Source organism: Saccostrea cucullata, unplaced genomic scaffold (genome assembly GCF_032062105.1).
Source record: "Saccostrea cucullata isolate Sc308-1 unplaced genomic scaffold, CSIRO_AGI_Scuc_v1 ctg1249, whole genome shotgun sequence".
In the NCBI taxonomy this organism is placed as follows: Eukaryota; Metazoa; Mollusca; class Bivalvia; order Ostreida; family Ostreidae; genus Saccostrea; species Saccostrea cuccullata.
The window spans coordinates 128,958-140,048 of NW_026926547.1; the positions used below are offsets into that span (position 1 = coordinate 128,958).

Below are 11,091 nucleotides of genomic sequence, written 5' to 3' on the forward strand. Positions count from 1 at the left end.
ATGTGCAGAACGCATTGTTATTGCTTTCGACAATCTCAACGTCACATGACTTATTAAATTTATAACTTGCAAACATTAATGTATTAATGTATTTAAGCATGGGGAGGGGAAGAAAATAATTTGATTTTCTTTGGGGGGTCTTTTATTTTTCGTTTATTAAAATTATACATCATGACAGTTTGGTTATTTTTCATTCGCACATAGAACTATGTGTTTAGCTACATACTATAAGCTATTTGTTCTCTCCAGAGAAACATTTTTACGAGTCTGAATCCTACAATTATAGTGAATCGAAAACTGTCCTAGCATATCCAAATATCTATATATAAATCATCTTGTCTCTGCTTACATTTGTGTTTCAAAATCAAAGATATTGGTGATTCTTGGTTTGATTACAGAACGTATTTTAAATTCCTCAAATTATCGGTATTTATTACATAATCATACATTGTTACTTACTTTCTTCACAAGAAACACGATCTTCGGTAAGTGTAAATCCAGGGTCACAGCTGCAAGTTTTATTGTAACGAAGGCAGAACTGCCCACATCTCCCATTATTTGTACCACAGAAATCTGAAATTTAAAAAAAAGCTAAAAATAACGAACATTAATTGATAGAAAAAACTATAAGCAATAAAAATATGTATGTTTAGACGACTTAATACATGAATCTCTTTAAATTCCATACGTGGAAGAAAGTGCCTCGGAAGAGTAAGCATCTCCTGTCTATTGGTCATGCCCGCTGTGAACGTTTTTTTTTCAGTACTTTGATTCCCAAAAAGAAATTTTATCATAGTAAATAAAATCACTACGTCTTTTCTCTATGTTGCTATACGAAATAAGAAAGAGGGTGATAGTTTATTTCTTGATATAAGGATTGGGTCATTTTATGCATATAGTGAACCTAGCTCTTTGATATACATATAATAAATGTTAAATTCAAGAATTTATCTCATGTTGAACATTCTTTCCCTTGAATTCAGTGCAAAACGATTTATTAAATATATATGTTTTGGAAAATGTTTCTTACCATCCTCTTTAATTTTTAATGCCTCGTCGAAAATATATATAGATGAAGCATTACCAGTGATGTTGAAGCAAGAAGTTTTTTCAGATGAAAAAAATTGAAAATAACACATTTCCGTTTTATTGTCATCAAGTTCTTTTATCCATATTCCTAGATTCTGTAACATACGTTAATGTAAGTGACAAAATGGACAGTAATATATTATCGGAATTAATTCTGCCAATCAGTAATTCATTAAACTTTTTCATTTTGATTTATTTACATTCAATCTTTAAAACTTAATCGATATGACTTTTAACATTATCAAAATATAAAAACGAGGACTTACCTCATAAAAAGATATTTCTCTAATGTTACCATATTTCACAATATTTACATTGACGATTGCACCATCTAATTCAGAACTCATAATGCCACCATACGCTGTCCAAAACAACCTAGTAAATCCGATTGAAAATTTTATAACAATCAATGCAAGTTATCGAGTGTATTAGACAGCTTATAATTTTGAGATACCTTGAAATAGTATTTACAGATTTTTTCTTAGCTGTGCATTACAGTACCTAAATAATATTTAGATAATAAATTCTTTGAAATACAACATTAATTGAAAAACTCTCTTTGGTCATGGAAAAAGTGTGGGATCTACTGAGTGAGCGAGAAAGCAAAATGAAGACAATAAACCACAAACAGACATTAGGTGTTTTGTCTTATTGAAAAGTTAATTAATTTTTAATAGCACAAAGCTACATGTAATAGCATAATTATGAACTATCATGAAGTCTTTTACAATTACATCACTATTCGCTAAGAGTTACTCACTGACAGATGACCTGAATTATAGTACTCAAATAGCAAAAATGTTAATTCTATCCCTTATGACTTAGTTTTGTTAATAAAATACTTTTTTTTCGATTACCTTTATCGACAGAAACTTTTCGTACCTGTTTTGAATTCTTACGCCAGATTCTTTTATGTGAAAGATAGATGGTTTTAAATATAGATTGATAGATTGATTGATTGATTGTATACTGTTTAACGTCCCTCTCCAGAATATTTCACTGATATGGAGACGTCACCATTGCCGATGAAGGACTACAAATTTAGGCCTATGCTCGGCACTAATGGCCTTTGAGCAGGGAGGGATCTTTATCGTGCCACAACTGCTGTGACACGGGGCCTCGGTTTATCCGGTCTCATCCGAAAGACCGCCCCATTTAGTCGCCTTTTACGACAAGCAAGTGGATACTGAGGAGCTATTATAACCCGGATCCCCACGGGGATCTAAATATAGACACATAATAGACACATAATGGATGCGCTAATCCGTATACGTTGTACGTGGGGTTTTGTTTGGTGGTTTCTCTCCCTACCTTGCTTGCTAACAACGATGCTACAAGCTTGTAACACTAAAGCCTTCTGATTTAAGGTTTATAAATTAATCTATGATGTCAGATTGGGAAAAAATTACGCGCCTAATTATAAATGCACAAGTTATGCTGGTTAGCATTTTCTATCTTTTGAAACCAAATTGTTGAATAAATTCTGAATTAAAACCGTAAAGCTATGTAAGATTTTTCTGCTTCTGTGTGTGAAAGGGTGTGGGTGGTGTGTCACAGATCAGAATGTGTAAGAGAAAGAGAGAGAGAAGTTCATAATGTATGAGAAATAAATTAAGCGCCAATCCCTCTTTTGCAATCGAGTTAATATTTAAATCTTTGTATTTTGCGATTGCACGACTTCTTTCTTATCTGTCTTTATTTGGGTGGGGACTGGGTGGTAAAATTAATTTTACTTCGACATAATCAAATTGTTTTTAAAGTATTTTCTCAAACTAATGGAATATAAAGGCAAGGTTTAAAATTTGTGTATGAATGAATCAATGAATCAGTGCTTTGTTTATGCTGTTGTGTTACCTTTTCTGCTTTGGGAATACAGATAATCTATTTATGTTGAGGGCTGCTATCAATCTTCGTATGTCAGAACCATCGGTATTACATCTCCATATATAGTAGTTTTTCAAAGTTACCCAAAACAGAAAGCTGAAAAAATGTATATTTTTAAAGAAAGAAAGAGAGGGAGAATGACTGCAGGTAAGAAAATGACGAAGTTTGAAACCATACCTCTTCTCAGAGTCTACTGTAAGATCCTGTACATCATCATCGATACCAACCACTGTACTTATTTCTGTTTCTTTTATCCTTTTAATTGTGTATCCATCACCATAAAATAACGACGAGTCGTTCTTATTTACGCTTAGACCTGTGAAAAAGAAAAATATAAAATACATTAATCCAAAACAAAGAAAATATACGTCAATATATTACCCATTATCTAATTTTTTTAATTTAGACCTCCTTGCATAATTTAACTGTTTTTCCCATGGCACTTTTAAAAAAAAAATGTTAGAGTCATTATTTTCATCTTTGTAGAGAGTGAAATGAAATAAGAAATATACGAAATAAAAAAATCAATTAGGCTTACAAGATGTGCACACTCTTCATAAAAATATTTCTTTAAGCTTTGAAAGTATTCAAGCAAAGTTGTTAAATTGATATTTAATTTGCCATCTTTGAAAAGAATAATCTAACATATATTTCTTAATAAGCAAGACTGTTACCGGTATTTTACTGACGCTGTAAATACGAGGGGTATTTGAAAAATAATGAATATTTATTCGCTGTATTTTATTCAACAAAATTATCACAGATTCAGCTCAACACAGTCCTTCAAAATATTCTCCTTTAACTTCTACACATTTTTTTTCAGTCTTTGAATCCATTTCTGAAAAGCCGATTTATAGGCTGATTTAGAGATACCCTTTAGACACTGGTAAAGCGCACTGCCTACAGCCTGGCGGCTTTCAAATCTTCGTCCTCTTAAGGCATCTTTGATCAGTGGATTCAGCCAAAAGTCACAAGGGGATAGGTCAGGGCTGTATGGATATTCGGTAACAATCGAGGCTTTGTGGGCTGGTGCATTATCATGTAGTAAATTTATCTCACGGGTTCCAGTGCGAGCGCGGGTCTCTTTATAATGTGACACAACTTTGATTAACACTTTTTCTTTGTAGAATTTATCAGTGACACTGGTAGACTCTGGGATATGAATTTGTACGACGGGACCCTTCGAATTAAAGAAAATAGCGTACATAACTTTCCGCACTGTGCGGCTACGCCGTGCAATTTGTGGTCTGTCCTTGACGTCAGTCACCCAAACTTTATTATTTCGTTTTATTTCTGGTTCGAAAAAGAAAATCAACGTTTCGTCACCAGTGACAATTTCGTTTAAAGGCCTGAAATCGCAATGTTCATATTTTTCTAATAACTGCTGACAAATTTCTACCCGTACCCTCTTCTGCTAATCTGTCAGAATATGGGGGATCCATCGAGTACAAACTTTTTTCAACATTAGTCTGTGTTTTAATATTTCAAATACTGCAGACGAATTGATCCCATTGAAAGATGAAATATCATTAACGGTGTATCTTGCATTGGTTTCAATGATCTGTTTCAGACTGTCATTTTCATTTTTGTGATATCAGATGCAGTTCTTCCACTACGTGGGTCATCTTCAAGCGTCTGGTGACCATCTTGAACTCGACGTACCCATCTTAGAACAGTTGGATAGGAGAGAGAAGAAGGTCCATAAACTTTGTTCAAATCAGCTTTAATATCTGTCGGATTATAACAGAGAAGCGCCCTTGCTTTACAGCATGCCCTTTGCTCTAAACGTTTAGGAACTTCGCTTGCCATTGTTTCGTGCTATAGTGTCGCAGACGTCGTTTACGTCACATGTCAAGATCTCGGGGTTCGCGTTATTTAGAAAGTTTAATTTATATACATTTTGTAGAAAATTTATTACATTTTAATTTTCTTCAATCAATTTTCCTGACAAACTCTGTACAACATTTTTTTATTATCTAATATTCATAAATTTCCAAATGCGCCTCGTATAATAAAATAAAATATAAAATAGTATAATATAATACAATATAACATAATATAATATAAATATTATATAATATGATTAACATATCTTTCAGTTCATTCCATAGGAAAGAGCGTGCTCTACGTATGAAAAATTTCTTAAAAGAGGTAAAATATTGACAAACAAGTTAATGAAACAAGAATATCAGCAGTCTCGTTTAAAATCATTGATTTCGTTCGTTCTATGGTCGATACAATGGCCTTCAATGATAAATACAATTTATCATTGAGTCAAATGCTGACTGACGTTTTTTATACTAATCGTTAGTCCATTATTTATACATTGAATTGACAACGGATTTTCCCGTCATTTCTAATCCCAATCATGACAGGGAACACTCGACGGGTGTGACTGGTCGGCAGGGGATGCTAACTCCTCCATTGCACCTGATCCCTTCTCTAACGGTTTGGAGGTCCGTCTCTGCTCTGCTCCTATTTTGTATTGTTTCATGGATTTTAGATGACCTTAAATATGTTCGGTATCTCCATAAAAAATAAAGTATTTCCATCCTCGTATGATGTCATAGGTTCTTGCAAAAATTCTTAATTTAAATTTATTCTAAATAGAACAATATCTTTTGGAAGAATGCTTTTCAATAGGTGTGGGGATAAATATTGTAAAGTAAAAGAATTTCAAACGATGTATAATTAGGTTAAAAACTATGCTAGACCAAATAATAATTATGTGCCATTAGAAGTTATTTCTAGTCTTATTTTTAAAACTCAGGACCAGACTAATAAGAGCATGGTTTTTAATGTTTCACATCCAACAAGGTAATTTTTTATTGCACGGCAACAAAGTTTATTTCTAAAACGTGCAATGCAATTTAAGGTGGAATGCATCAATAGAGTAGACATTTTTTTTTACCTTTTATTGTATAGTTACTTCTTGTTAATGCAAAACTTCCATCATATCCTAGATTATGCCGACTGAGAATCCAATCATTTTCTTTAGTTGATATGTAGTACATAGTCTTTGTGCGAACATCGATCTCAAGCTCTGTCACGTTTCTGGCAATATTTAGGCAGTAAAAAGTTAAGTCGTTTTCTTCACGCTTTACCAATTCTGCTATATCTGTCACACATATCTGCTGTTCAACTACAGCAAACAAACCACTGTATGTGTATTTCTGTGGTGCTGAAATGTTTAATCGATATGTAAAGAAATGATTATGAGCATTGATAGATTATGTAACATATGCCCTGTTATATTCCAATATTTACATCAATGAGTCTTAATGAGCCAAAACGGTTCACTCTTTCTATTAAATCTACATAAATTTACAAAACACACAGGCACACCCTCTCCTTCAAATACACACATCCTCACATACACACGATTACTAACCCTCACACACACAATCCTGCAGATTACAGAATGCAGATTCCGTAGGTCGAGAGTTCAACCCCGGGCTGGAGCAGAAATGGGTATTCTTATAAAAGTTAATTACTTTGTGCTTTCTATCATATTTCTATTATATTTCTATTAATATTTCTTCACTTAGAGTAGTTATATCAGTTTAAGAGTTGTTGCATGTAAATTGTGCTTTATAAATAAAATTAAATTTCATTGCAATATTGTCTCTTTTATTACATTTTTACCCGTGAAATACTGTAATTTATTCATTGAAAAAAAATGATATCCTGTCACAGTGTGAAAGGATATCAAAATGATATCCTGTCACAGTGTGAAAAAATATCAGAAGTGCGGAAAAACTCTCGATTTTCCTTCACTTCTCCAGGAGTGTTGTAAAAAATACTTCTTAACATGTTTTAAGATAGAAAACGGGTTAATAAACCATGCTGTCATTAAAAAAAACATTGAGAGTTCCCTAAATATGTGGCTAAAATTCATGGTTACAATGTTTTTCACTTAGCTATGACATCTTATCCGCTCAACTATGACGTCATCTGTAGCCTATGACTGCATTACAAAAAAGTAGGCAAAGGGAAAAATCAAAGAAAATGTAATAAACAGAAAATTCAGTGTTTTGTAGATGAGTATGGAATTTATTTCACTCGTGAGACAGGATTTTTTGATATTTTCACTCGTGCTTCGCACTCGTGAAAATATAAAAAAAAAAAATCCTGTCCCACTCGTGAAATAAATTCCATTTTCAACTGCAAAACATTGGATATCCTTATATGTTGCACATGGTATTATATACGGTACTATCCGACGCAAAGTCCCTAAGTACAGAGTGCGCTTATATAACATTTTGATGTCAAACAAAAGTTTGACTTTTCTTTATTTTACATGTACTCGTATAGTGCAGATGAAAAGAGATGCCAATAACGCAAAATCAAAAACTACTTACGAACACAGTCTCTGTTATTGAGTTGTAATGTATGCCAGTCGTAACAGATACATTTTATCTGACCAAGGCTTAATGAGCACATTTCACTGCACTGTTGTTTACTGCACATATCTGAAGAAAACATATTGTAGGTTTATTGAGTTTTTATTGGAAATGTTTGCACATTTTTGTTTGTTCATGTTCAGCCAATGAGTGTCGAATTATTTCAAATGAATGACTCGATCGTGATCCATGACTCAATATGAATAAGAACTTTTTCACTATAAATAGGACTCAAGTGAGATTTTCTGATTACATTTTGTCTGTAGACGGTCTGCATGTCCGTTTGTCCGTCCGTCTGTAAACTAGATAAGTAAGAAATAGTGAAACTGTGGTGGCATATTCAAAAATCATCTTCTTAAATACTACTTCATCAAAAAAGATGAAACATATATGCATCTTCAGATCATGAACTCCAACCCCCCAACACCCCCCCCCCCATGGTATGGTGGGGGCACAATGGACAATCAAAGTTTTACATAGGAATATACAAAAAAAAACTTTATAAATTGTCTTCTCAAGAACAACAAAGCCACTGTTGGTCATAGTTATATGGAAACATTCTCAGGTAGTGAGGATTTACGGTTGTTCAAATCATGACCCCGTGGGTAGGGTGGGGCCACAGTGGACGATCAAAGTGTAACAAAGGAATATATAGGAACATATTGAAAAGTCTTCTTCTTAAGAATAACCCAGCAATGATTAGTCATTTTTTATGGAAGTTCACTAAATGATACCCCGCCTCCCATATGAATATAATGACAGAGTCCATGTTTTGCCATAGGAAACCCAAAACCTGTGTTGGATCAAAAAGTAAAATAGAAGGTGCACAATGGCATTATGTAATAAAGATTTTCAAAAAGTCAAATTCCATGCAGTGGTATGAAAGGAGTTGCGAATAAGAGATAGGTACCCCAAAGAGTAGCAGAAATACGGACGGACGGACATCAAGATTATTATTTACCCTCCCGCTTTTCAAGCGGGGGTTATATTTATGGAAATTTGCATATTGTTTATTGCTGACTTTTTTGAACCCGAGAAAAAAGGATACATGGGAAAGGAAAAATTTTTTAAAAGAAAAAATGTCCCCCCTCTCATTTGAACCATGCATATATCGACGTTACAATCACATATAATGCAAACACAACGACCTGACGATATTTTTAAATGATTCATAAACTAGATTAGTTAGTTTCGGTAATTAATGTATGCATCAAAATATTTCCATATATTTTTCTTACCTGCAACGTGTAGAGATAAACCAAACAGCTGCCATATGTCCGGATTAATCCAAAGAAGTTATCTCATTACATGGAGAAAAAAATATCTTTTAACATGCAGTTATCTTTTTTATTTAAAAAATGGTACCTTTAGTTGTAAATGTCTTTTTAGATGCTATGGTCTGTACAGATTCGTTCAGATTTAGAGAGATTTGCCATGAGGTTGACTCGCTTAGAAGGAAAACTCGATCATCATCGAAAACTAGTGTCAAGTTTTCCTGAAAAATCAAATAGCAAAATTTCCAAAATTTAAAAAAAATTACGAGAAAAACTGGTTCTATATATATTTATGTATATTAACTTCGCTATGCCCGTAACGATTTCCTTGAAGTACTCCTGAATACTAATGATATTGTGATTTAAATTCAAGACACGTGGTTAAGGTTTACCTATTCGAAGGTTATAGGGTAGAACCGGTTTTACAAATAAAATTGGCTGTAAACAGGAACATTGCTATAGTCTGTTTCTTTTGAAAACATATCCTGTGAAAAATGTGTTCCAGATCTTTCTGAAAGACTTTTATGTTTATCAACAGAAATGGGTGGCTAAAAAGGGGGGGGAACAATAAATATATATTACCATCTCACTGCAAAAGTTACAGCTCACTAGCGACTGATACGCTGGTAAAAAAAAATGTGTAATATCATTTACACTGAGAAACCTTTGTTTTCCTTATATGGCTATTGCTATTAATGCGCAAAGAGGATCTTACGTACAAAGCAACTGACCAATTGTTGATTGGATACGTTCACGCCAAATACATGTTTACATGTTACTTCGAACACATCGTTCAGGTTAATCTATGATCATGTCAATGGAGTGCAAATAAAAAAAAAAGTTCTTATGAATAAAATACAAACATTCGAAACTATGAAAGATATCACGGGCTTTTGATTTATTGTAAACTAGTAAAAATACATTTAATAAAATGTATACGTTTTCAGTGTCAAATTCAGAACACCAGCACTTCAAGGGTAAGGAAAACGAGCAACTTATGCATTTAAGGGTCCTCCACACACCCACAGCTTTTATTCTAATATTATTGAGCATTACTTTTAACAAACATATCAACCTTTAAAAACTGTCCTGGGATTAAAATGATATTTATACTGATTTTTTAAAATAATTATTTCACAACTTATAAGAAATTTTTCCCAAGGCGTTTTCATACCTAGCACAACAAACTTTGTCTTACCCGTTCGTATATTTTTAAGCTAACAGAATAATCATAAAAACTTACTTTTATCGATCAACATATTTTTTACAGAAATTTATTTTATCTATAAAAAGTACTTAAAACTCATTTTCTCTAAAATACATCTCGAGAAAAATCAATAAGGACTCCTTTTGTGGAGAAGAAACATTAATGAATTAGATTACATCAAAAAATTGAGTAAGAAAAAACATTTTCGAAATCTTTGGTATCAAAGTTCCTTTTTGGAGTTATCTTTCCTGTTGCGCAGGACTCAAAAACTTTGGCAAGTCTCCGCATACGTCACCAAACTATATTTAGTAGTTACTGGCCATTGAACTGGACAAATATAAAAGAGGAAAACTAGAAACGCACACTATTTTATCAATATTTATAAACACACAACGAGATAATGTATTATTGAAACGCACAAATTAGTGTGCCGAAATTTCAAGTATCAAAACAGACTCGGTTGATTAGCCTCAAAGTATAAATAACCCAGTAAACGTTTCTCGTCATACCCAACGGTACCTGTTGTTTGCGAATTATTATGTAACATAATCCAAGACGCCTGTTGTTCTTTAATTAAAAAAAATCTCGCATCCTTTTCCATCGGTCACTCCGTGGTCATGCCATGCAATCGGCAATCCTCGGCTGACTCCGCTACGCTCCATTTAAACGTTATGTGCGAGGTACGAGTCATCCGAGGAACTCCGAGTGCATGCCATGTGTTCATTGTTTACAAACGGTGCTAGGCCAAATCGTTCATGCAGAAACTTGATCAAACCGGAAGTAAAAGTATTTTTTCTCTCTATACGTCACAAGTCACATAGTGTGGAAGACCCTTAAATGGACAAAACAAGTTTACATAACTATACTCGTGATCACGTGTGTTGGCCAGGGAATCCACCTGACAATTATGTTCGCCGATAATAAAGGAATTTATCAACCGTAAAATTCCTGTAGTATTCGTAGTAACCCATCATGCAATTCTCATTCAGCAGAATTGTCAGTTTAAGGGGGATGTACAAGCCATATTGGATCAAGTCTGGTGTAAAATAAGATATACCAAGAATGCGCTCAATACTCTACTAAACTAACTCAAAGTTATTCAAAGTGCTTATGCACCCATTACCTACTGTTAGAGACCAAAATTATAAACAATTAAGTTTATTTTGTTTTAATTAGGAGAAAATTAATCATGTTAGAACTGCGCAGCTACAGCATTCACGAGATGAAATATACA

The 11,091-nt window shown here is 33.4% G+C and overlaps 1 protein-coding gene across 1 annotated transcript; it reads right to left on the bottom strand.

Moving 5' to 3' along the window:
- Nucleotides 1-259: 259 nt before the first annotated feature.
- On the bottom strand, nucleotides 260-8,866 carry LOC134271987 (low-density lipoprotein receptor-related protein 1B-like). Its single transcript, XM_062754222.1, has 8 exons — nucleotides 8,742-8,866; nucleotides 7,335-7,445; nucleotides 5,885-6,154; nucleotides 3,151-3,289; nucleotides 2,944-3,069; nucleotides 1,356-1,464; nucleotides 460-573; nucleotides 260-274 (listed from the first exon to the last, which is right to left on the bottom strand). The coding sequence occupies exons 2-8, from the start codon at nucleotides 7,441-7,443 to the stop codon at nucleotides 260-262; spliced, it is 882 nt and encodes a 293-aa protein (XP_062610206.1). The 5' UTR covers nucleotides 7,444-7,445; nucleotides 8,742-8,866.
- Between the last annotated feature and the right edge of the window lie 2,225 nt (nucleotides 8,867-11,091).